Source organism: Pipistrellus kuhlii, unplaced genomic scaffold (assembly GCF_014108245.1).
Source record: "Pipistrellus kuhlii isolate mPipKuh1 unplaced genomic scaffold, mPipKuh1.p scaffold_m20_p_3, whole genome shotgun sequence".
Classification (NCBI taxonomy): Eukaryota; Metazoa; Chordata; class Mammalia; order Chiroptera; family Vespertilionidae; genus Pipistrellus; species Pipistrellus kuhlii.
In genome coordinates, this window is record NW_023425529.1 from 113,844,370 (window position 1) to 113,868,643 (window position 24,274).

Here is a 24,274-nt window from a genome sequence, read left to right on the forward strand (position 1 = left end):
ATATAAACATACATTTTTCTGAATGTGTACATTAAAAATTAGACAAATTGCCGAAACTGGTTTGGCTCAGTGGATAGAGCGTTGGCCTGCGGACTGAAAGGTCCCGGGTTCGATTCCGGTAAAGGGCATGTACTTTGGTTGCGGGCACATCCCCAGTGGGGGGTGTGCAAGAGGCAGCTGGTCGATGTATCTCTCTCATCGACGTTTCTAACTCTCTGCCCCTCTCAATTCCTCTCTGTGTAAAAATCAATAAAATATATTTTTTTTAAAAATTACTAGACAAATTAGTTTACCTATTTTTACTTACATAGACACGTGTGTAATTAAAATTAAGTATGTATAAAATTTTAATTTCACAGAAAAGTTTTCTACATGTATTACTGTAACTTTTAATTTATACTGAATATGTTTAATAAATGAATGCATTCACCAGTCACCAAGAGGACACAAATGTACATGGTTGAGGCATGGCTTACCACACACATTAGAACATTGTCCTATAAGAATGTGTTAAAACTACTACAGAGCCAGTTTGGCTCAGTGAATAGTGCGTCAACCTGCAGACTGAAGGGTCCTGGGTTTGATTCCGATTAAGAGCATATACACAGGCTGTGGTCTCCAGTCCCAGTAGGGGGCATGCAGGAGGCAGCCAATCAATGATTCTATCTCATCATTAATGTTTTTATCTCTCTCCCCCTCTCTGAAATATATATACACACACGTGTGTGTGTGTGTGTGTGTGTGTGTGTGTCAAAAGAGCTTAAAAAAAAAACTGCTACAGAAAGTCTCCCCATTTGACAACCAAATCAATTACCTTGAGTAATGCAGTGTGATCATGTCTTAATTATTTGCTGAACATTGTTTATGAGGGGTGACTCTTGGATTTAATTATGTCTACTATACTTGTAGATATATTTATTTATGTCAGCGAAATTATTACACTGTTTTTTCCAACATATATCCTATTTGCTAAAATAACAGTGAATTAGTAACCAAACAATAACCTGTTAATTTACTTATAAGTAAACCTTGGTTAAAAGCATTTTAAACCCTGGCCAGTTTTGCTCTGTGGTTAGAGCATTAGTCCTTGGATTAAAGGGTCCTGTGTTCCATTCCGGGTTAAGGGTTTAACCTCAGGTGCAGGCTTATTCCCTGGACCAGTTGGGGGCATGTGTGGAAGCAACCAACTGATGTGTTGCTCTCATATCAATGCTTCTCTCTCTCTTCTCCCCTTCCACTCTCTCTAAAAATCAATGGAAAAAAATATCCTCAGGTGAGAGAATTAACAAAATAAATACATAAATAAAATTTTAAATTTAACAGAGTGTTAATTTTCACATAAGACATATGGCCCAGAAATTTTGTCCAATAAATCCGAAGTCCATTAAATCGAGGTAACAAAATTGAGGGTTTATTGTACCCTCTAGGTCCATCCATGCTGTGGCAAAAGGTAAGATTTCCTTCTTTTTTATAACTGAGTAGTATTCCATTGTGTAAATATAACACAGCTTTTTCTTTTTTTAATATATTTTATTGATTTTCTTACAGAGAGGAAGGGAGAGAGGTAGAGAGCTAGAAACATCGGTGAGAGAGAAACATCAACCAGCTGCCTCTTGCACACCCCCTACCGGGGATGTGCCCACAACCAATGTACATGCCCTTGGCCGGAATCGAACCTGGGACCTTTCAGTCCGCAGACGGACGCTCTACCTCCGAGCCAAACCGGTTTCGGCTAACACAGCTTTTTCTTTTCTTTTTTTTTTTTTTTTTTTAATATATTTTATTGATTTTTTACAGAGAGGAAGGGAGAGAGATAGTTAGAAACATCGATGAGAGAGAGTCATCGATCAGCTGCCTCTTGCACACCCCCTACTGGGGATGTGCCCGCAACCAAGATACATGCCCTTAACCGGAATCGAACCCGGGACCCATCAGTCCCCAAGCCGACGCTCTATCCATTGAGCCAAACCAGTTTCGGCTAACACAGCTTTTTCATCCACTCATCTATTGATGGGCACCTGGGCTGCTTCCAAATCTTGGCTATTTAAGTAATGCTGCTATGAACATAGGGGTGCATATATCCTTTTGAATTAGTGCATCAGGTTTCTTCCATTACATTTCCAGAAGTGGAATTGCTAGGTCATAAGGCAATTCCATTTTTAATTTTTTGAGGGACCTATATACTGTTTTCCATAGTGGTTGCACCAATGAATTCTGTTTTAACTTGTCAGTTTTCCCATTTTTCCATAGGCCACAAAACTGTAACTCACATATGGAGGTTGGGGCAATCCAGAAGTTAACTATTTTATAAATGAATGTAGGAAAAAATGTTAAAATAGACTTACTTGCTGAGTTTGTCTAAATTCTTCCAATAGTTTTAGTGCCATGTCATAATCTTTCAGCAAATGGTATGCAATAGCATATCCAATCCAGGAAGCACGCTGTGTTGGCCGCAACTGAAGAAGCTGATACCTTGTCTCCTTTAAATAAATAAATAAAACGTTCTTTTTAAACTTTCTGTAAAGTATTTCTGTTCATCAGTTTTCAGGAAACAATTCGATACCTTTAATTCTTTTTTAATGTATTCAATTAACAAATAAGTTCCACAATAAAACACTTTCTGTGTGCCTTATTAATTATTTAAGTTGTAAAATACCCCATAATGCTCATGGTAAGGCTGTCACTGAAAAGCCGACCCTGGGGCTCATGCTTTTGGGCTGACTTATAAAATTACCTTCATATAATAGGATTTCTTTTGGTAATTGAGAGACTGAGATAGTTTTATACTGAACTAAATTTTGCTGTTTACAAAATTATTATATGAAATCACAATGGACTTACATTACCAGGTGTACCGGTTAATAATGGCGGATTTTGTAATAATAATAAAGAAAAAAAACACACGGTAATTTCAAAAGTGTTTTATTCAAAATAATGTCCATCGCTAGCTACACATTTCCCCCATCTTTCAGGTAATTTGTGGATACTGTCCCAATAGAACTATTCTTATTCTGAGGCAAACATTCAGAGACCCAATTTTCCACTTCTTTGTACATTTTGAAGTGCTGTTCAGAAAGTGCATGTGCCATCTATCGGAACAAATGGTAATCTGAAGGAGCAAGGTCTGGTGAATATATCGAGTGGGTTAATACTTCCCAGGCAAAATCTTTTAACGTGCCTAACTGGTTTTGAAGTGTGTGATGGTGTATCATGGAGCAAAATTATTTTGCCATATCTTCTGGCCCATTCTAGTTGTTTTACAATCAAAGCATGGTTCAAATTGACCTGGACGTTCTTTGTCTTTCACATCAAAATCGTCACTTTTATTTATGTGTTTAAACCAGCGTTCACAGATAACTTGAGATGGAGCATGTTCACCATAAGCTTCCTGAAGTATTCGATAACTTTCAGCAGCTCTTTTCTTCAAAATAATGAGTTAAAACTTCATGCCAATGCTCTTTTATTGGCATGAAATTCAACATTTTTAAGCGTAAAAATATCTATGATGTTAACACCTTCAGAAAATGTGACATATGAAGTTTTGAAGCTTGTTGTCGATACAAAAAAAACAACATATAAAATCACATATCCTACCTAATAAAAGAGTAATATACAAATTGATGGTCACACCAAGACACAAGATGGCTGCCCCCATGTGGACACAGATGGCCTGCAGGGGAGGGCTGTTGTGGGTAACCAGGCTGGCAGGGAAGGGCAGTTGGGGGAGACCAGGCCAGCAAAGGAGGGCAGTTGTGGGGGACCAGGCTTGCAGGTGAGGGCAGTTGGGGGGGACCCAGGACTGCAGGGAAGGGCAGTTGTGGGCTATCAGGCCAGCAGGGAGGACAGTTAGGGGTGATCGGGCTGGCAAAGAAGGGCAGTTGGGGGAGACCAGGTTTACAGTGGTCAGTTGTGGGCAATAAGGACATCAGGGAGGGCAGTTAGGGGTGACCAGGCCAGCAGGGGAGGGCAGTTGTAGGGAGACCAGACCTGCAGGGAAGGACAGTTGGGGAGCGGGGGGACCCAGGCCTGCAGGGGAGGGCATTTGAGATTATCAGGCCAGCAGGGGAGGGCAGTTGGGGGTGACCAGGCTACAGGGGAGGGCAGTTAGGGGCAACCAGACTGGCATGGGAGGGCAGTTAGAGGCAATCAGGCAGAGGCAAGCAAGTGGTTGGGAGCCAGCGGTCAGACCTAAACGGGTGGTCGGACATCTCTCAAGGGTCCCAGATTGGAGAGGGTGCAGGCTGGGCTGAGGGACACTGCCCCCCGACCCCCATGCACAAATTTCGTGAACCTGGCCTCTAGTATATCAATATATGTGTAACTCCATCTATTGAAAAAAATCCACATTATTAACCAGTATACCTGGTATAGTAGGCCCTGAGATAGGATAGAAGTCTCAAACATCTTTTCAAGCAGAAACACCACTGCTGCTACTCTGACAGGTCAGTATCTATTACAGTAGGAAGAAAACACCAGAAATTCCACTATGGCTGCCCCAGAAAAATCAAGATATCATCATTAGCAGAAAATACAACCTCCCTACACAGACCTCACTTCTTCATTGCTCATATGTGCCTCCAAGTTTTAGACAAGTGCAACTGCTTGGAGGAACAAGTCTCATAAAAAAACACCAGCTCCAATGGAATTTTGAAAATGTAATGTTTAGCTTCCCTTCCTCTGTTGTTAGAAATGCCAAAAGGAGTAACAAGATCAGATCTTCTTTTGTAAAAAGATTATCTTTGAGGAAGTAACTATCACTCCTCTATCTTTATGTGTTAAGTGTCTGGTTCCTTTTAGACATATAAAATCACTAAAGGTCTGATGCATGACATTTGTGGGGGAGTAGGAGGTCCCTCAGCCCATCCTGAGCCCTCTCGGAGTCCAGGACTCCTCAGGGGATGTCCACCTGCCGGCTTAGGCCTGAGCTCTAGCTGTCCAGAACCCCTCACTCCTTACCACCTGCCTGCAACGGAAGCGGGAAAGGCTCCCGCCCGCTCCTGCGCTCGCCAGCTTGGCTTCTGACTGAGCAACACTCCCCCTGTGGGAGCACACTGACCACCAGAAGGCAGCTCCTGCATTGAGTGTCTGCCTCCTGGTGGTCATAGCAACCAGTCATTCTGCCGTGAGCGTGATTTGCATATTAGCCTTTTATTATATAGGAATAGGATGCTATTATCACTCTCATTACTTATTTTCATTATTGCTTCTGTCACTCCAACCCTTCATTAAAGTCTGGGTCAGTTTTCTTCTCTCTTCCAAATCCTCCCTGGGCAAATGGAACACTGTAGAACACCCATCTAATAACCTATCTTCTTACATGTAAGATTTCCTTTAATATCTCCTCTATCCCTCTTTAGGGACCCACTCTCACAACCACATCCTAGATCAGGGATTTTCAAATGGTGTGCCAAATGCATTTTTAAAATATGCAATACCTGACTATTTAATCAGGAATCAGGTGCACTGACCTGTTTTCCCTTAGACTGTCAAACAGCCAACACAACAGCCATCTGGTGTGAATGAATCAAAATTATATCTATTTTTTTGGTCAGATTGGCAAAAAATATATTTTTTGGTGTGCCACCCAAGTTTAGTAATTAGCTTATGTGTGCCATGAAATGAAAAAGATTGAAAATCGCTAAGATTGTCAAATAAAAAATGACAAGTCAACACAATAGCCCATTGGCATGAATGCCCTGTCTTGAAACATAAATATATAACAGAGTTGTATCTTATTGGTCATGCTTCAGAAGGCTGCATCTAACTGGTTAATTCTTGGTACCAGAAATCCTTATATATAAGTATAGGCACCTGATTTTTTTTTTTTTTAAGTCACTTTGGAGTACAAAGGATAGATAATTACTATTATTATTTTTATAAATCAATCAAAATTATACCTTTTTTTTGGTCAGATTAAGCAAAAAATATATTTTTGGTGTGCCACAGAATTTTAGTAATTAGTTTGTGTGTACCATGAGATGAAAAAGGTTGAAAATCACTGTCCTATTTGCCACACAGAAAGCATAAAAACAAATTATCTCTCTCTCGCCATTGTGCCTATGCTGCCAACATTTTCAATGACATTCCTACCCTTGTTCTTAAGAGGACACCACCAGTACCTCTAGTTCCTTGCGTCCTTCACTTTAACGACCAACTCTTTTACCTTCATTTATTTCACTATCCCTCATAGGAATCACTCTCTTGCCAATATTCTTAATTTCTTTGCCCAATAAGTATAACTAATGTTAACTCTCACCACACCCAGGCTGTTAAGTACTGCTGAAGAAAAACTACACTATCTTGAAGAATGATTACTATCAAGCTCAGCAGAACTCTTGAAACTTCTGTAAAAAATCTAGGTATAGCCGAAGCCGGTTTGGCTCATGATAAGAGCGTCGGTCTGAGGACTGAAAAGTCCCAGGTTCGATTCCAGTTAAGGGCATGTACATTGGTAGTGGGCACATCTCCGGTGGGGTGTGTGCAGGAGGCAGCTGGTCGATGTTTCTCTCTCATCGATGTTTCTAGCTCTCTATCTCTCTCCCTTCCTCTCTGTAAAAAATCAATAAAACATATATTTTTAAAAAAGGACTTATGGCAGAAGGGCAAAAGTAAAAGTAAATGAAAGACAATTTATTTAAGGAGAACTGTTAAGAGTTGGTGGCCTCCTTCGCATAAGAAAATAAGAGACTGGTCGATGTATCTCTCTCATCGACGTTTCTAGCTCTCTCTCTCTCTCAATTCCTCTCTGTGTAAAAATCAATAAAATATATATTTTTTTAAAAAAGCTGAAACCGGTTTGGCTCAGTGGATAGAGCGTTGGCCTGAGGACTGAAGGGTCCCAGGTTCGATTCCGGTCAAGGGCACGTGCCTTGGTTGCGGGCACATCCCCGGTGGGGGGTGTGCAGGAGGCAGCTGGTCAATGTATCTCTCTCATCGACGTTTTTAGCTCTCTATCTCTCTCAATTCCTCTCTGTGTAAAAATCAATAAAATATATTTTTTAAAAAATAAGAGAATTACGTTTTGGACATACGGTAATTAATTTAGAATACACATGGAGATGTACAGCAGAGCTGAAGATACCAGTATGAAGAGGTCTGGACTACAGAAAGACTGATGTATAGCAACCCTTATCAGATCATTTTATATTTACTAACCGATAATAAAGAAAACTAATCTCTACATTTAGACTTCAATTATAAACGTTCTGTTTACCAAATTTGTGTCAAACCAACAAAGAATCTAGTATAGCATTTGTACACAGGAGATAGTACAGTTTTTTTTTTTGTTGTTGTTGTTGTTTTAAAAAGCGTTAAATAAAGTTATCCTTTGTTGATAATCAAGTATACAGTTCTACAACTATTACTTGGGGAAAGTCCCAAGTGACTTTCCCCTTCTATTCTATATTGAACAATCAAATCTACATGATCTTTGCTTACACTCACTTCATTCTGAATTCACATGTTTTAAGTTATATCTATCTGTTAAAATGTGTACACTTAAGATAAAGTACTTACTCGGTAACCTTCAAGGTCTCTCATTTGGATCTGCAACAGAGAGAGATCCCTCAAAATTTGCAGATTATCTTTATCTAACTTGAGGGCATTTCGGTAACACTTTATAGCTTCATCATATTTCTTATCAGAACGCTGCAAGAGTCCATATACATGCCAACCTATTAAGTTAAGGAAATACAGACATTCACAGATACTAGAAAATACTATGCTACATATCTATGTAATATAAAGCTTACTTTAACAAAATGGCATTTTTGTCTGAGATTTACTTCAGAATGACCTGGGATCAGAGGGAAGAGGACAGTGAGCAAGAGGTAAAGAGATCAGCCTTGATTAACAACTGTTAAATTGTTGAAGCTGGACACATTCACTATTTATTGAAACAAAATATATACAAAAAATGTATTTTAAAACAAGTCTATAATCAATAAATTCTAAAACAACATGTAACCATCAGTTAATTCACCAAAGATATTAAAAACCACAAAATTCAATTTTTATTTATTGTAAATTAAATTCTTAACATATCTTGGAGCCAAAACCACTACCATACTTTCATGCCCTCTCTCTTTGCTCAAGAGTAAGCACTGAGATAAAGAAATAAGTGTTTAGCATTTTGAGAGAACCCGAAGCTAAAAATGTGAAAACACTACTAAGACTACTGATGTTCAATACTGGCCCATAGATAAATAAATTAAATGTAAAAACATAAGAAACAGGACAATATGTGAAAATGTTATTAATATGTAAATAAGCAAAACAAAAATGAACATTAATTTCAATGATCCAACCTTAAAAAGTATTTTTGTTTTTTACAAGCTGGATACTAGATATAGAAAAATACAATTATGAGTATCAGTGAAAATAGCTATGTCGCTATGTAAATGAAACAAGCTGAAGAACCAATATCACACTTGACACTAAATAAAATGTTTTAAAATCAATTTCCTCTGAATTTTTCTTGTAAAGTTTAACAAAAGTTTAAAGAACATAATAAGGTTTACTACACTATACAGGTTTGTAAGTTATCTGGAATGATGTGAAATATCACTAGTTTATGGATATATAGGAAAAACAATGAGGCTCAAAGCACATATAATTATTAGCACTCTCACAATACATACATACTGTATAGCGATTCTCTTTAAAATACTCCAACAAAGGAGGCATAAGGGACAGATAAACTAATACTAAAAAATGTTGATAATTATTAAAGCTAAGTAAGTAGTACATAGGGTTGAATTTTTGAATTAGGAAAAAACACTAATGAATTGAAAAGACATACATGAAATTAAAACTACTCAACCACTGCAAAAGGATACAGACATGACTCTTGACATCATTACGAAGTCCTTTACGAACAAATTCATATGCTTCTTCTTTTTTTCCTAAACAGTTCAATGTTAAGCCTTTCATAGCCAAAGTCTCTGAAAAATATTTTTAAGCTCTATTTACACACAAAAGATTCAAATTATCTTAGGGCTATTTTAACATTTGACACCTGCCATGCTTATATTATTCATATTTTTAATCCCATAGTTAGAAGAACTTCTCTCCAAAACTGCATTTTAAACATTTGCTTAAAGTTTAGCCCAGGTCCTTTTCTGAAGTTCCTTAAGAGGAGACTGAGTTGCTAAAATGCTTTCTGCTCTTTAGAAGATTCTTGAAAGGGGGTTGAGATTATTCTGCTGAGAAAAGGTAACACAGCAGGCACCTGAACCCTGTTGAGTTAAATCTATACAGCAGTTCACCCTTCACCTGAGATCAATTCAAATCAAGAATCAAATCAATCTACCTTAATAAAGAGGAAAAAAATCACCTTACTCAATACTGGAATAAACTGCATTTTTGTCAAGTTTATTCTAACTAATTCTAATTAGGCGAATTAATATCCTTTGCATTTCAAGGATACAACATTGGACTACAGGAGTGGCAACCCAAAAATATGTTTAAAGTAATTAATACGTAAAAGATGCTTTAGATTGAAATAACTCTCTGAATAATCCCCAAAAAAAATAATCCACAAGGGAATTAGATAAGAACAACTGTTTTTCAAATTAATGTCTATGAATTCTGTTTTTCAGAAAACATGGTGATAGAACAGTCCAAGCTCCTATAACCAAACATCTTTTCTGTTTATACATAAAGAACTTCCCTAAAGCTTCCACTTAGATAATGGTTCCATAGTGACAAAACTTGCAAACAAGTTAAATTTCTAAAATTCTATGAAATGAAGACTTCTTTCCATTTCTTCAAAGAATGTTTTCAACATGAGAAAGCTGAGACGGGTCAGCCTATTTTCCCAATAAGACAGTCTCAAGATTTACCAAAGACTAATATTCAGCGACCTCAGCTAGCTGTGCTTTGCTACAGGATCATAATTTGCGTATGTAACCTCATCTATCCTCTTAAAAAATACTGGTGACCAGTGAAAAAGGATGAGAAAGCAAATGCCAACTTATTAATACCAGTGCTAGAAAAACAACTCAAGATAAACAATCTAATGATAAATCAGTAGTGTCAATTTATATATAAAGGCCTGCAGATACATGACATCTACCAAAGAATAAAATGTATTTTACTCTATCTTCATACTACTTCTGTATTGCAAATATTGTCCTAATTTTATACATAGGAAATCAAAGAATAAACTTAAGTTCTAGTCAAAGTAACAGATGAAATCACTTCTATAAAAATATTGGTATATAGTACTCCAACTGTTCCCAAATTGATCAACCAACAACCTTTCATTTAATCGTAAAAACTGTATATGTACATGGACTTAAACATAATAGAAGTAACCTAGAATAAGACTGATATTACTAAAAATGCTTAATATTTATACATTATAGAGCTACTAGGCCATGGAATCTGGGAAGCATTCTTCTTTCACTGTTAGGAAGCCTATCTGTCTGATTTCAGAATTAGATTTCCCCAAAGCAATCTCTCACAAGACAATACCTCCATGTTCAGCAAATTTTGGATTCGAAAGAATCATCTTGCAAAACTTGAGGCCATTTTTATATTGCTTCTGTTCGTAACATTTCTGTAAAGAAATATGAACAAAAATTATTTTATAAAATGATTATATATGGAGCAACTTTTACATAATTGAAGATCTAAATTGAGGTTTAAAACGTGATGGAAAGATTTTATGTCAATTTATATCACTTATAACATTTAGTATGTTTCTGTTACCAAATTGTTCTATGTCTTGAGCATTTTCACTTTTACAGAAGATAAAGAAAAAAATACATTTAATAAATTGGGAATTTAATTGTCAATCAACGCTGCTACAGCTTTTTAAAATTCAAAATCCAAAAGCAAAAACATATATGATAACAACACAGAGAAATACTAAAACTGCATTAAAAGCCTTTGCTATTTCAAAAGTGGAACCAAGAGCCCAGCCACTGTGGTTCAGTGGTGGAGCCTTGACCTATGACCAGGAGTTCAATTCCAGTTCAGGGCACATGCCCAGGTTTTGGGCTCCATCCCCAGTGTGGGGCATGCAGGAGGCAACTGGTCAATGATTCTTAACATTGATGTTTCTACTTCACTGTCCCTCTCCTTTCCTCTCTGAAATCAATAAAAATATTTTTTTTAAAAAAAGGGAACCAAGCTGAAACCGGTTTGGCTCAGTGGATAGGGTGTCAGCCTGCGGACTAAAGGGTCCCCATCAAGGGCATGTACCTTGGTTGCGGGATCAATCCCCAGTAGGGAGTGTGCAATAGACAGCTGATCAATATTTCTCTCTCATCAATGTTTCTAACTCTCTATCCCTCTCTCTTCCTTTCTGTAAAAAATCAATAAAATATATTTATAAATAAATAAATAAACATTACATACCCAGATTAAGGAAATGTTTAGCATTTCCCAATTAATTTGGGAATAAAATTTACTCAGCAGCAGCTTAAACTTTTTGTAAATAGAGTATAATAAATCACGGAGTTGTTTTTCATTATTCTACTGATAACATGATTTGAACTACAGTACCCATATATAGAGAAAGTAAGTGTTCTGTCATCTTTTAGGTAAAATGCCCAATGTCCTGAAATCTTACTAAAAAGTCATAGATGATTTTCCATTAATATATTTCAGATTCCCTAGACCAAAAAAATCCACCTGAAAGGGGAGGGGGAAAAAAAGTTCGCTTCTCCAATTCCAAACTGTGAAAAATATGTCTACGAGAAAAACAAAAAATAAGGATTTAATGTGAAGTTCCTATTAGCTAGAACAGAACAGCTACTATGAAACTGGGGATCTGCCACTGGTAATACTGAAAACATTCTAAATTTAGTATTTATACCAAAGGTAAGCGATAGCTAATAGTCACATAACACAAGTTCTAAGTAACAAATTCGCTATTAAAATCTAAACGTTCGTGTTCAGATGAAAAGACAAACTAGAAGAACACAGCTATCTCTTTGCAACATTAGTTTAAAGTCTGCGGCGCCCGGCGTGTGTGAGAAAAGCAAAGGCGCTCGCTGCCTGTCCGCTTGGGCAGAACAGGAGCCGGGAAAACAAACCGGGAAGGCGCCGGGAGGCTGGCGCCGGACCTGCAGGGAGCAGCACGCCTCCCGCCGGCCAGCGGGCCCCCCTCCGGGCCACCATCCCGGTTTCTGCTCAGAAACAAAGTGTGTGATCCCCCAAGTGCAAAGCCAGCCCGTCCGCCAAGCTGTTACCGCTTTCTCGCAGTACAGCCCGTGCACGTCAAAGGCAGAGCCTGTTCGCTGCTGGGCTTTAGAAAGGCAGTTGATGCCAGCCTTTCACGGGCAAAGCCTGCCGGAGGCGTTAGGGCCCCCAAACAGGCAAAGGCTCCCCCGGCGCACCCCAATTCCCCCGTACCCGTCTGTGCCCGAGCCCCGCCCCACCACAGGCTCGCCCCGGCTTCCATGGGGCCGGCTTTCTAAGCACAAAGCAGGGGGTGAAACCTGCCGAGGGGCTGCGGCTAAAGAAATCCCCCGGGAGGACAGAAGGACAGGTCGCGAGTCCGCCCCGAGGCTCCGCCGAGGTGCCCGGGCGCCGCTGCCGGCCCGCCAGGTCCGGCCGGGGGACCCGCGGAGGCGGGGGGCCAGGTCCGGCAGCTCCGAGGTAAACAAAGACCAGAGCGCGGACGCGGGCGCGGCCGCCGGACCGCTCCCCGCGCCGGACCCGGCCGGCCGGACCGCTCCCCGCGCCGGACCGGGGCGCCCGGGGCGCCCGCCTCTCACCAGGACGCGCTTGAAGAGGTTGCTCTCCTTCGGCGGCAGCGGCACGCTCGGCATCGCGGCGGCGGGGCGCTCCGTTCCGGGGGGTGGACGCGGGGACCAGCCGCTGCCGAGAGTCGGTGCAGATGATGGGTCAGTCCATTCGCCTGGAGCGGGGGCTGGCGATGGAGAAGGAGAACGGCCGGAGCCAGACGCCCCCACTCCGGCCCGGGTGAGGGGCGAGGAGCGGTAAGATGGCAGCAGGGCCCGCCCCCTCCGGCGGCGGCGTGCGCATGCGCCGGGCTGCGGGGGGGGGGGGGGGAGGCGGGGGGGGGGGGAGGCGGGGGGGGGGAGGCGGGGGGGGAAGGCAGGGGGGGAGGGGTTGTTCGGCGGTCACTTGGGGACGTGGGAGGGGGTGCTCCTGCACCGTAGCTCCTGATAAGTCGTTTGCATTGTGCTATGATTGTTTAGTCTCGTGGCCCAAGATGATGCCAGTTATATCAGAGTCAGACTTTTGGGCTTTCTCTCCGCTCAGGAATTTACTTAGTAAAACAGGGCTCGAATCCAAAATAGATGGATGAACTTGTGCAGACTAAGGACGTAGTCACAACGCAGTGAGGTCATTGGACGGGCATGGACGGGAGCTGATGGGGAAGCCCTTTGAAATGTCTCAGAAAAAAACTAACCTCCTCCCCCCCCTCCCCCCCCAAAAAAAGGTATTTCCAGCAATTCAGACTACCTAACATTGTCAGTGAGAATTAATGGTGGTTTTATGGGGCCACTGGTTCTCCAAGTCTACCTACCTACTCTTTCGCCTCGGATGGTTCCCCTTTATACAAGACATAGCAATGAGAGAAACAAAATTCAAACCCAGGATCTTCCAACTCTGGAACACTTTCTACTCTACATGAAAGGTAGCATATCCCAAAACAAAAACAAAGCAGAAAAAGAAAGAATAGTGATAGAACATATGCGAGCCTACTAGAAAGATGCAGGTATGCATCCCTGACAATAGCCATATAGCCCTAGCTGGTGTGGCTCAGTGGATAGAGCATCAGCCTGCAAACTGAACGGTCCTAGGTTCGATTCTGGTCAAGGGCACATGCCCGGTTGCTGGGTCAATCAATGATTCTCTCTCATCACTGATGTTTCTATCTCCCTCTCCCTTCCTCTCTGAAATCAATACAAATATAATTTTTAAAACATTCAGATAATGGTGAGATAACTTAAAAAAAAAATCATAGCCATATATACCAAGTAGGTTTAATACTAAGGAATGTGTAAACATTAGGCACATAAACTTATTTATACATGTTCTGGATATTAATTTGTGCATGTTTGTTAGACAACAAGGTAATTGATGCATAATGGCATTTAGTGGGCTATAATCTGAGAGAGCGCCGAATCCTAACCACTAGACCACCAGGGAACCTATTGTGGGCTATAATCTGAGATGGGTTGCAGCTTATTTGATTTCCCCCCCTCCCCCCCTAGCCTGGGTTTGAGATGGGAGAAAGTATCATGGGAGTCTTTTAAAATAGGAAAGAAACTGTTATTTAAAAGGAGGAGATCTAGAGGGCCTGTTTTCTGGTCAGAAACTAGGTCCCCCAAACTATTAAAGAAGTGAGGAAGAGGTCTTCATGGAAACTTGGCTGATTTGCACCTGAACTAGTCATAGTCTGAGAGCTGAACAGGGGCAGAAAAGTGCCTGCTCACAGCACCCTCATACCCAGACACTCTGTAATCTCTACCCACTGTTTGCTCACTCTAGCAACATTCAGGAAAACTCATTGGCTCCCAATTTATCTATAGCTTCAGGAGTAAAGGGCTAATTTGTGGGACAAGTTGAAGCTCCAGTGCTCCAGTCAGGCCATCCCTTGATTCTCATGCAATATGGACTTTTCTGGAATGTACTTCAGCCAGCTCGAGCTACGTTGCCTCTCCTCAAGTTATCAAAATGACAAACTGAAAAAAGAAAGTAAGAGATAAGGGGGGGGGGGGGTCATAATGCTAAATTGTAAATATTTAGAGACAAGTAATGTTTATCTTTTATGAAAGTTTCCTTTGGGCCTTGTCCAGTCTAACTTATTACAAATGAATAACCTTTGTTAGCTGCCAGATTTCACCATGGCTCTCTCCACCCCCAAATCAGGCAGCCTGTGCTGGTTCTTCATTTGCTCTCTGCAGCTTCCCACCCACTGCCAGCTTCTTCCCCTTCCCACAGACTTCCCAGCAGTACAAAGGAAACCTGCAATCCCAGATACCAAGAAATAGGTAGTTATAAATGCCCATATTTAATATTTTCCTCAGCTGTCTTTCACACACGTTGACATACAATGCATACCTAGGATAGGGGTCAAGGGGGAAGTGAGTAGCTGAAGAGAATGACAGTAGTGTTGCCGATAGTTGTCAGCCTGAACCTTAGACCACATAAAACATGTAATGCATGCAGTCAGAAAGCCTGGGTTAGCCAGTGGCTATAATTTTATTACTGACTTCCTGTTTAGTCTGGAGCCAATCTTTTTTCCACTTTTCAACAGAAAATGGGGTTATAATAACATTATTGTAATCTTTTACAGCAGGGTTATGTGAATATAATGCTTAGTCATTTCTAAGCCCATAGCAAAAATAAAAAACAAAAAGCATTGTAAATCTGAACTCGCTGTCTCTCAGGAAGAATGCTGAAGCCCCATTGGTGTCACGGTGGGCTTTCATCCAGGTGTTCTGTGCTTCAGGTAGGGTGTACCTCCTTAAGGATCATGCACAGAGTAAAATATCAGTAACAACAACTATAAAGAACTTAATACTCACCAAAGCACTTTTTACATACATGATATGAACCAGTGACTCTTGCTAAGCCCAGTAGAGCCAAGGAGTAAAGAAGCTAGAAAAGGATGTTCTCCAACCCATAAACACAACATATATTACAGAGCCAGCTGGCAGGGTAAAATCAAGTATTTTGCTGCTATTCCCATAACCAATTTAACCATGTAACTAAAGGCTGTTGGGAAAATAACTCATCAGATTGCATAATACATTATACCTCAGATTCCCTAATGTTTCCATTCTTTTCTACCTATCTTGTCATTCCTCCTGTGGAGTTCTTTTTTTCTTTTTCTTTTTCTTTTTTCTTTTTTTTATTGATTTGAGAGAGAGAGAGAGAGAGAGAGAGAGAGAGAGAGAGAGAGAGAGAGAGAGAGGTATTAGTTGCTCCACCTGTTCATGAGTTCATTGGTTGATTCTTGTATGTACCCTGACCAACGGGGATTGAACCTATAACCTTGGTGTATGGGGACAATGCTCTAATCAGCTGAGCTACCCAGCCAGGGCCTCCCTTGGAGCTCTTGAGCCCATCTCCTTCTACTTTTCCTGAGTTTTTAGTCCATCCCCACCCCCCTCCACTATTTGCATTTTTCTCTCTTCTTACATTACCTTATATTCTAATGGGAAGAGACAGACAAGAAACACATAAATAAACATGGTAATTCTAGACCTTGGGAAGTTCTAGGAAGGAAGTAAGACAAGTCATCTTAGGAAAATGGGGATTGAGGGAAGAATTACTTCCTTTTTTAAATAATATATTTTTATTGATTTCAGAGAAGGGAAAGGAAGAGAGAGATAGAATTATCAATGATGAGCCCTAGCCAGTTTGGTTCAGTGGCTAGAGCTTCAGCCTGTGGACTGAAGGGTCCCGGGTTTGATTCCAGTCAAGGGCACATGCCCCAGTTGTGGGCTCAATCCCTAGTAGGGGGTACGTAGGAATCAGCTGATCAATGATTCTCTCATCATCATTAATGTTTTTATCGCCCTCTCCCTTCCTTTTTGAAGTCAATAAATATATATTTAAAAAATAAAACAAAGAAAAGAAAAAACAATGGCAGAGAATCTGTTATCTGCCTCCTGCAGGCCCCACAAAGGGGGTTGAGCCCACAACCCAGGCACGTGCCCTACCAGGGAATCAAACCAATGACCTCCTGGTTCATAGGTTAATTCTCAACCACTGAGCTAAGCTGGATGGGCAATGAAAGAGTTACTTTCACCAGGTTCTCAGGAACAATTTCCGGGGAGGTGGTAATGTGAACAGAGACCTAAAGGAAGAGAAGGACATTAATAAGGTAAAAAGCCTGGATAGCATATTCCAGCTAAAGGGAATCACATGCAAATGCTAATGCAGGAACAAGATTAACATGGTGAAAGCATAAAAGGTACAGTACGAACTTCAGGCTCAAGAGGAAAAGTGGTATACAGGTTAGTTGAAGCTGTAGGCCTAGTTGTGTAGGGTTTGCCATCTCAGGCATTGTGGTTTGGTTTTGTTTTATCCTATGTTCAGTGGGAAGCCATTGAAGTAATTTAAACACGGAAAGTGACATGATCTGAAGTTTTTGAAATCCTCACCTGAGAATATGTGATTTTTTTTTTATGATTGATTTTGAGAGAGAGAGAGAGAAACATTGATGTGAGAAACATCCATCTGCTGCCTCCCACACGCTCCCCGGCCAGGATCAAACCCACAACCCAGGTATATGCTGTGATTGGGAATTGGACCTGCAACTTTTTAGGGTAGAGGATGATGCTTCAACCAACTGAGCACCCAGTCGGGGCAATGACAGGCAGTCTTTTAACAAAGAAAAATACCTTTCCTCATGAAGCTTACCTGTTAAGGATTGCCTAGCGGCCAAATCCAAAGAGTTTTTTCAGTTTTACAGTTTCCTTAGCCTCTCTGTAGCATTTCCCACAGTGGGCCACCTTGTCCTTCTTGACTTTTTCTAACTTAGGAAACCAGCACCTGCATAATCCTGGTTTTTCTCCTGCCTTTCTTCCTAGTCATTCTCTTGAGCCTCAATCAAATTCCTCTTCTCCTAAATGTTGCTTGTCTAGACAATTCTGCTTTCTTTTTTCAACAACAGCAATAAAAAATGTTCAGTGCTCGCTTCGGCAGCACATATACTAAAATTGGAACGGTACAGAGAAGATTAGCATGGCCCCTGTGCAAGGATGAACTATAAATTCGTGAAGTGTTCCATTTAAAAAAAATATATATGTTTTATTGATTTTTTACAGAGAGGAAGAGAGATGGATAGAGTTAGAAACATCAATGAGAGAGAATCATCAATCAGCTGCCTCTTGCACATCCCCCCACTGGGGACGTGCCCATAACCAAGGTACATGCCCTTGACTGGAATCAAACCTGGGACCTTTCAGTCCGCAGGCTGACATTCTATCCACTGAGCCAAACTGGTTTCAGCTTCATTGTGATTTTAATTTGCATCTCTCAGATGATTAGTGACTTTGAGCATTTTTTCATGTCTTTTGGCCTTCGGTATGTCCACTTTGTGTGTGTGTGTGTGTGTGTGTGTGTGTGTGTGTGTATATATATATATATATATATATATATATATATATATATATATATTATTGATATTTTACAGAAAGGGAGAGAGATAGAGAGCTAGAAACGTCGATGAGAGAGAAACATCGACCAGCTGCCTCTTGCACACCCCCTACTGGGGATGTGCCTGCAACCAATGTACATGCCCTTGACTGGAATCGAACCTGGGACCTTTCAGTCCGCAGACCGACGCTCTACCACTGAGCCAAACCAGTTTCGGCAAGTGTTCCATATTTTAAAAATAAATTTTAAAAAATAATAAAACGTGTTCATCAAACACCACTACTCATCAGCAAAGCAGAATTAGTAAATTTTCCAGCCCAGCCAATATGGCTCAGTGGTTGAGCACTGACAGGAGATCAAGGTTGGATTCCTGGTAGGGGCATATGCCCAGATTGCAGGCTCAATCCACAGTGGGGGAGAAGAAGATGGGGAGAAAGCGGCAAATCAGTGATTCTCTCTTATCATTGATGGTTCTATCTCTCCTTCCCCCTTCCTCTCTGAAGTCAATAAAAATATTTATTTAAAAAAAATAAATTCTCTAGCTTCCATAGCTTCCATTATTAACAGCAAACAGATTTCAAATCTGTATCAAGCCCTCTTTGGATCTCCTAGCCTTCATTCTTACTTGTTTGTTAAGCCTAGTTTTACATCAGGATGTCTTAAAAGTATTTTCTACTTGGACAGTAAAAAGCAAGCCTATTTTCCCATTAAACCAGTCTAAGTCCTGACTTCTCTATTTTTGTTAGTGACACTACTCTTCTAGTTAAATTTTTCTAATCAACTTTGAGTCCTCTATATTATTCCCCACATCCAAGTTGCCTAATCCTTTAGATTCTAGATCTGTCACATTTCTCCCTTTCTTCCCATGCTTTCCATTCTCACTCCATGTTAAAACTAAATATTGCAAAAAACCTCAAGCCTCATTACTCGACCCTCTATTTTCAGGTCCTCTCTTCATTACACTTTGTTTTTTGTGTGTTTTTTAAAAATACATTTTTATTGATTTTTAGAGAGAGAAGAAGGGAGAGGGAGAGAGGGAGACAGAGAAACATCAATGTGAGAAACATTAATCTATCGATCACTGCCTCCTGCACCCCAGGATGGCTCCAGCCCAAAACGTGCCCAGACCAGGAATTGATGCATCAATCCTCTGCACAGGACAACGCCAACCCGAGCCACACTGTCAGGGTTCTCCATAAACTGTGTGCATTGCTTCTAAATGCCTTTTTTTTTTCTTCCTTCTTTCAAAAGCTCTACTTGGGTTTCTCAGTGTCTCAAAACTTTCAATGGCCCCTTTGTCTAAAACTCAGTCTATTCTCAGATTTTTCTTCCACATTATCCTACAATCAATTACCTTATGTTTGCAGTGACTATACCAGGTCCAGTTCTTTCTAAACTCCATATTTTTATTCAACCTGATAGTTTGTTTTTCTTAACTCCTTACCTAAGGACATGCTATTTTTGCTTTTTATTTTTATTTTTTTTAATCTTTTTTTATTAAATTATCTGTGTACATATCTTTTTAAAAATGTATTTTTATTGCTTTTACACAGAGAACACTTGAGAGGGATAGAGAGTTAGAAATGTCGATGAGAGAGATACATCGACCAGCTGCCTCTTGCACACCCCCCACTGGGGATGTGCCTGCAACCAAGGTCCGTGCCCTTGACCGGAATCGAACCCAGGACCTTTCAGTCCGCAGGCCGACGCTCTATCCACTGAGCCAAACCGGTTTCAGCTGTGTACATATCTTACCATTGCCCCCACCACCACCACCTCCCATACATGTCTTTCTTGCGTTTTTAAATTGATTTTACAGAGAGAAGAAGGGAGAAGGAAAAAGAGAGAAACATCCGTGAGAGTGAAATACCAATTGATTGTCTCCCGCAACCCAAGTATGTGCTCTGACCGCAATCGAACCTGCAACCTTTTTGGTGTACAGGATGATGCCTAACAAAGCCACCCAGGCGGGCAGTACAGAGACATTTTATACTAGAGTTCTCTCAAAGCCGTCATCAGATTCCCACCCCTCCAGTCACCTCACTTCTGTTGTATTCTTGTGTTTGTCTCTGCTTTCTAAACACACCCTCCTACTGCTGTTCTCTCTGCCACATCTTTCCACTCAGCTTTTATCCTCAACCCCCCCACTTAGCACGCTCTGCCTCCTTGCCTTAATTGATACCGAGGCCTTAGCCAGGACATTGTCTCTCATTTTATATCTTCCTCTCTTTACATACTATGGGAGTTGGTGGGGGAAGAATCCGAGGAGAATTTTTTTTCACATCCCACTGCTCTGCCATTCTCTTCTCCTTTCCCTCTTGGTCTCTATCCTTCATTTGTTTGCTTGCTAAGTGACAGTAGTTATCCTTTCAACTTCACTTCTAGCATCCATCTATTATACTACTGTATGATTCCAATATCTGTGTAGATGGTTCAAAACCCTAGCCTTATATAAATAAACTGTGGTACATCCAAACAATGGAATATTATTCAACACTAAAAAGAAATGAACTATCAAACCACAAAAAGTCGTGGAAGAATCTTGAATGCATATTACTAAGTGAAAGAAGCCAATCCGAAAGGCTAAATACTATGTGAACCAGCTATATGACATTCAAGAAAAGTGAAACCATGGACACAGTAAAAGATCGGTGACTGCCAGAGGGAGGGATGAATAGGCAGAGCACAGAGGATTTTTAGGGCAGTGCAACTATTCTGAATGACGCTATAATGGTAGGCAGAGGTCACCATATATTTGTCCGAATTTAGACTTTGGGGTTCACAAAACCAAGAGTGAACCCTAACGTAACCCGTGGACTTTAGGTGATAAGGATGTGTCAATGTGGCTTCATCAAATGTAACAAATACAATGCTCCAGTGGGAGATAGTGATAATGGGAGCGGCTGTGTTTATGTTTTAAAATAAACACATTTAAAACAATAAAGTAAAAACCAAAAAAAAGATAAGATTGAAATAGAATTTAGAAATCTTGGAAACTGTTCAGAAAACAAGCTTTGAATGTGATCACCTCTCTACTTTTGAAAAATTTTAATTTTTCCTTTAAAACTTTTCAAAGCAAGAGCAACAATATTAGTTGGTGAGGGAAATTTTCGCTTTACAACAAATTAGTTTCCAACTTATAAATGAAAACAGAATGATAAAAAAAAATCACTATTTGCAACCTCTAATAATGTAATGGACATACGCACTCATACGTATCTAGTATAACTTTTAAAAGACACACTAAATATCTTGTATCTTCCCTTGAAGGTAGCTAACCCACCTATCAAACAGTTTTGCCAAGAAAAACAACAATCATATAAATCTGGTGAAGCTTTTAGATTCCTTCCTAGGAAATACGGGGTGAGGGGGAGGAACATAATAACACAACACAAGTCTAAAACAAATTTTAGACCCTTCAAGGCAAAGAATCTGGTTTCTTCAACAAATATATTGCAAAGAAAAAAGAAAAAAAAAGGGGGGGGCCTATAGATTAAAAATATAGCAACAAATTGCAATATATGGACCTTATTTGAATCCTGATACGAACAAGCAAACTACTCCCCCCACAAAATGTGACACATAAGGAAAAATTTGAACACCACCTCGATATTTGATACTATTAAGATGCTATTCTTAATTTTTAAGGATGACTATTTTAAAAGTCTTCATCTTCTAGAGCCATATACTAAAATATTTACAGATGGAAAAAAGATGTTTTATATTTGCACCAAAATAATAAAGTGAAGAAAGGAAGTAGGAGGAGGGCACGTGAAATACCAGGTTGATAACTGCTGAGAATTTGTGATAGCTATATGGGGTCATTATTTTGTTCTATTTGTGAACCTTTTTAAAATTTTTCATAATAAAAACAAAAAATAAAGCTATATATCCATATACACACATACAGTGTAGACTACATTATATTCTTCATTTTGGGGCTAAGTTGGAAAACACATTAATGCTTATAATGAGTATTTGAAAATTACTTATGATACTTGGAGAATAAGAGGAAAAAATAAAATTTATTGAAATAAAGATTTGAAAATGTACAATTTAAAACCAAAGCAGCCTGGCCAGTGTAGGTCAGGGATTGAGCATCAACGTATGAACCAGGAGATCAAGTTTCGATTCTGGTCAGGGCACATGCCTGGGTTATGGGCTCAATCCCCAGTAGGGTGCATGCAGGAGGCAGCTGATCAATGGTTCTCACTCATCATTGATGTTTCTCCCTCTCCCTCTCCCTCTCTGAAATCAATAAAATGTATTTAAAAATAAAAATAAAACAATAAAACCAAAGCAAATTATTTAAGAAAAATATTTCGGATGATAGTGGAAGAGAAATTTAAGATGACAGATGAAATTACGAAGAAGTTGTAAGAGTCAACACTAAATGATCTTGTTAAAAAGCTGACTTTAAAGGCTAATACTAGTTTAGAGGGGAAAGGGGAGGTTCCAGGATTAGTCTTTCAAATGTCTTTGCTTTCCTTTTATTTCCTTTTATTTTATTTTATTTTATTTTATTTTATTTTATTTTATTTTTTAAAGAGTAAAAGAAAGATAGTAAGGTGACCTTTCAGGGCCTCTTAAGTGTCTTTGACAGAAAATTATGTGAGTGATCTAGTTTCAATAATGCCAGCAGGTGGCGCATTTCATATATTTTATTTCAAGCTAAGAAAAACTTGAGAACCAGTGTAAATACAAAAGAAATGCTGCCATTTCATTCTTTGTATTCTGCTTGTTTCAGGGGAAATAATAAGACTATAAGGAAAAGAATCTTTGTTTTGCTAGTTATTTTCTACTTTAGTAAGAGCTTGAATTTTGTGTTAAATTGCTAAAAAAATTCCTGATTTCATTTTTTTTTTCTATAGTAAAACATATCTAATTGAAATCCCAAGCTGTTTCCAACTTCTCATTGTGAGATGTCTTAAGATGCCACAGGTCATTAAGACAGATTGATTGCCTTGATTGAATCCCTGCTATATCACTTACTACAATAGTTTTGTTGTGTTGTGTTTTTTTTTTTACCTTGGACAAGTTACTTAAGCTCTCTGTATCTTAGTTTTCTCCCATGCACAATGGGTATTCTAAGGTTATTGTAAGGATGAATGAATTAGTAGGTTTAACCATGTAGACAAAAAAAGATACTTGGAAGTAGATAATGAAAGTTGTATATGTGTTTACATGTATGGCTAATTCTTCTTATATGTATGGTCATAACCTAAGAAAATATCCTGTGAAGTTGGTAATATGCTTTTCAAGAAGAAATATTGTAAATGTGGTTGCTAATGGATGTATCTCACTGGAATTTTTAAAATAAGGCAACATGCTTGCATTTACCTGAAATTGTTTATTATGTGGATTTTTAAATTCTTTAAAATATACTTTTAAATATATATATTTTTTATTTCAGAGAGAAAGGGAGAGGGAGAGAGAAACATCAATGATGAGAAGGACTCATTGATTGGCTGCTTCCTGAACGCCCCCTACTGGGGATCGAGCCTGCAACCCAGGCTTGTGCCCTTGACTGGAATTGAACCCTTCAGTCCCCAGGCCAATGCTCTATCCACTGAGCAAAACCAGCTAAGGCTAAAATATACTTTTATTGATTTCATTGAAGAAAGACGAGAAAGAGAGGGGGGAGAGAGAGAGAGAGAGAGAGAGAGAGAGAGAGAGAGAGAGAGAGAGAGAGAGAGAGAGAGAGAGAGAGAGAAACATCAATAATGAGAGTCATTGATTGGCTGCCTCCTGCACAACCCCACTGGGTATCGAGCCCACAACCCGGGCATGCGCCTTTGACAAGAATCAAACCTGGGACTCTTCAGTCCACAGGCCAATGCTCTATCCACTGAGCCAAACCAGGTTTGGCAAGAATTCTTTAATCGGTGATTTAGAAGCTATTAACCTAAGTTGAACCCTAAATTTTAGATGTGCATGAAACATATATAAAGTCACTAATTTGTAGATATCTATAGTCTCTCTTTTGGATCCCGTATTGTTTTTTAAAATACACATTTATACTCTCATTTAGTCATTAGGTCTTTTCTTAGGCATCGGAAGTCGAAAGTACAGCTGTTAACAAGCAGAATCCACTAAATTTTTGAATGATGAAAATGGGGTCCTCATATAAAAGAAATTAAGGAATCACTACTTTAGTAGCTCGATACATAAGAAAATT

At 39.7% G+C, this 24,274-nt stretch overlaps 1 protein-coding gene and 1 non-coding gene across 18 annotated transcripts in view; one reads left to right on the forward strand and one right to left on the reverse strand.

Moving 5' to 3' along the window:
- NAA16 (N-alpha-acetyltransferase 16, NatA auxiliary subunit) overlaps positions 1-12,940 on the reverse strand; it is an 80,291-nt gene extending 67,351 nt beyond the window's left edge. For 4 of the 17 annotated variants that reach the window (XM_036454778.2, XM_036454773.2, XM_036454770.2 and 1 more), the window contains exons 1-5: positions 12,729-12,937; positions 10,477-10,561; positions 8,838-8,942; positions 7,516-7,673; positions 2,346-2,480 (exon numbers count right to left, since the gene is read on the reverse strand). In XM_036454778.2, the coding sequence (XP_036310671.1) occupies positions 2,346-2,480; positions 7,516-7,673; positions 8,838-8,942; positions 10,477-10,561; positions 12,729-12,782 (537 nt within the window). In that variant the 5' untranslated portion in view covers positions 12,783-12,937. Of the gene's footprint in view, positions 1-2,345; positions 2,484-4,364; positions 4,451-7,515; positions 7,674-8,837; positions 8,943-10,476; positions 10,562-11,144; positions 11,164-12,728 lie in introns of those variants that run through there. The other 13 variants (XM_036454780.2, XM_036454776.2, XM_036454779.2 and 10 more) reach the window with 7 other exon arrangements.
- Positions 12,941-17,627: 4,687 nt separating this feature from the next.
- Positions 17,628-17,734, forward strand: LOC118730951. The gene has a single exon (XR_004991678.1). It is a non-coding gene; the product is annotated as a U6 spliceosomal RNA (small nuclear RNA).
- Positions 17,735-24,274: the final 6,540 nt, after the last annotated feature.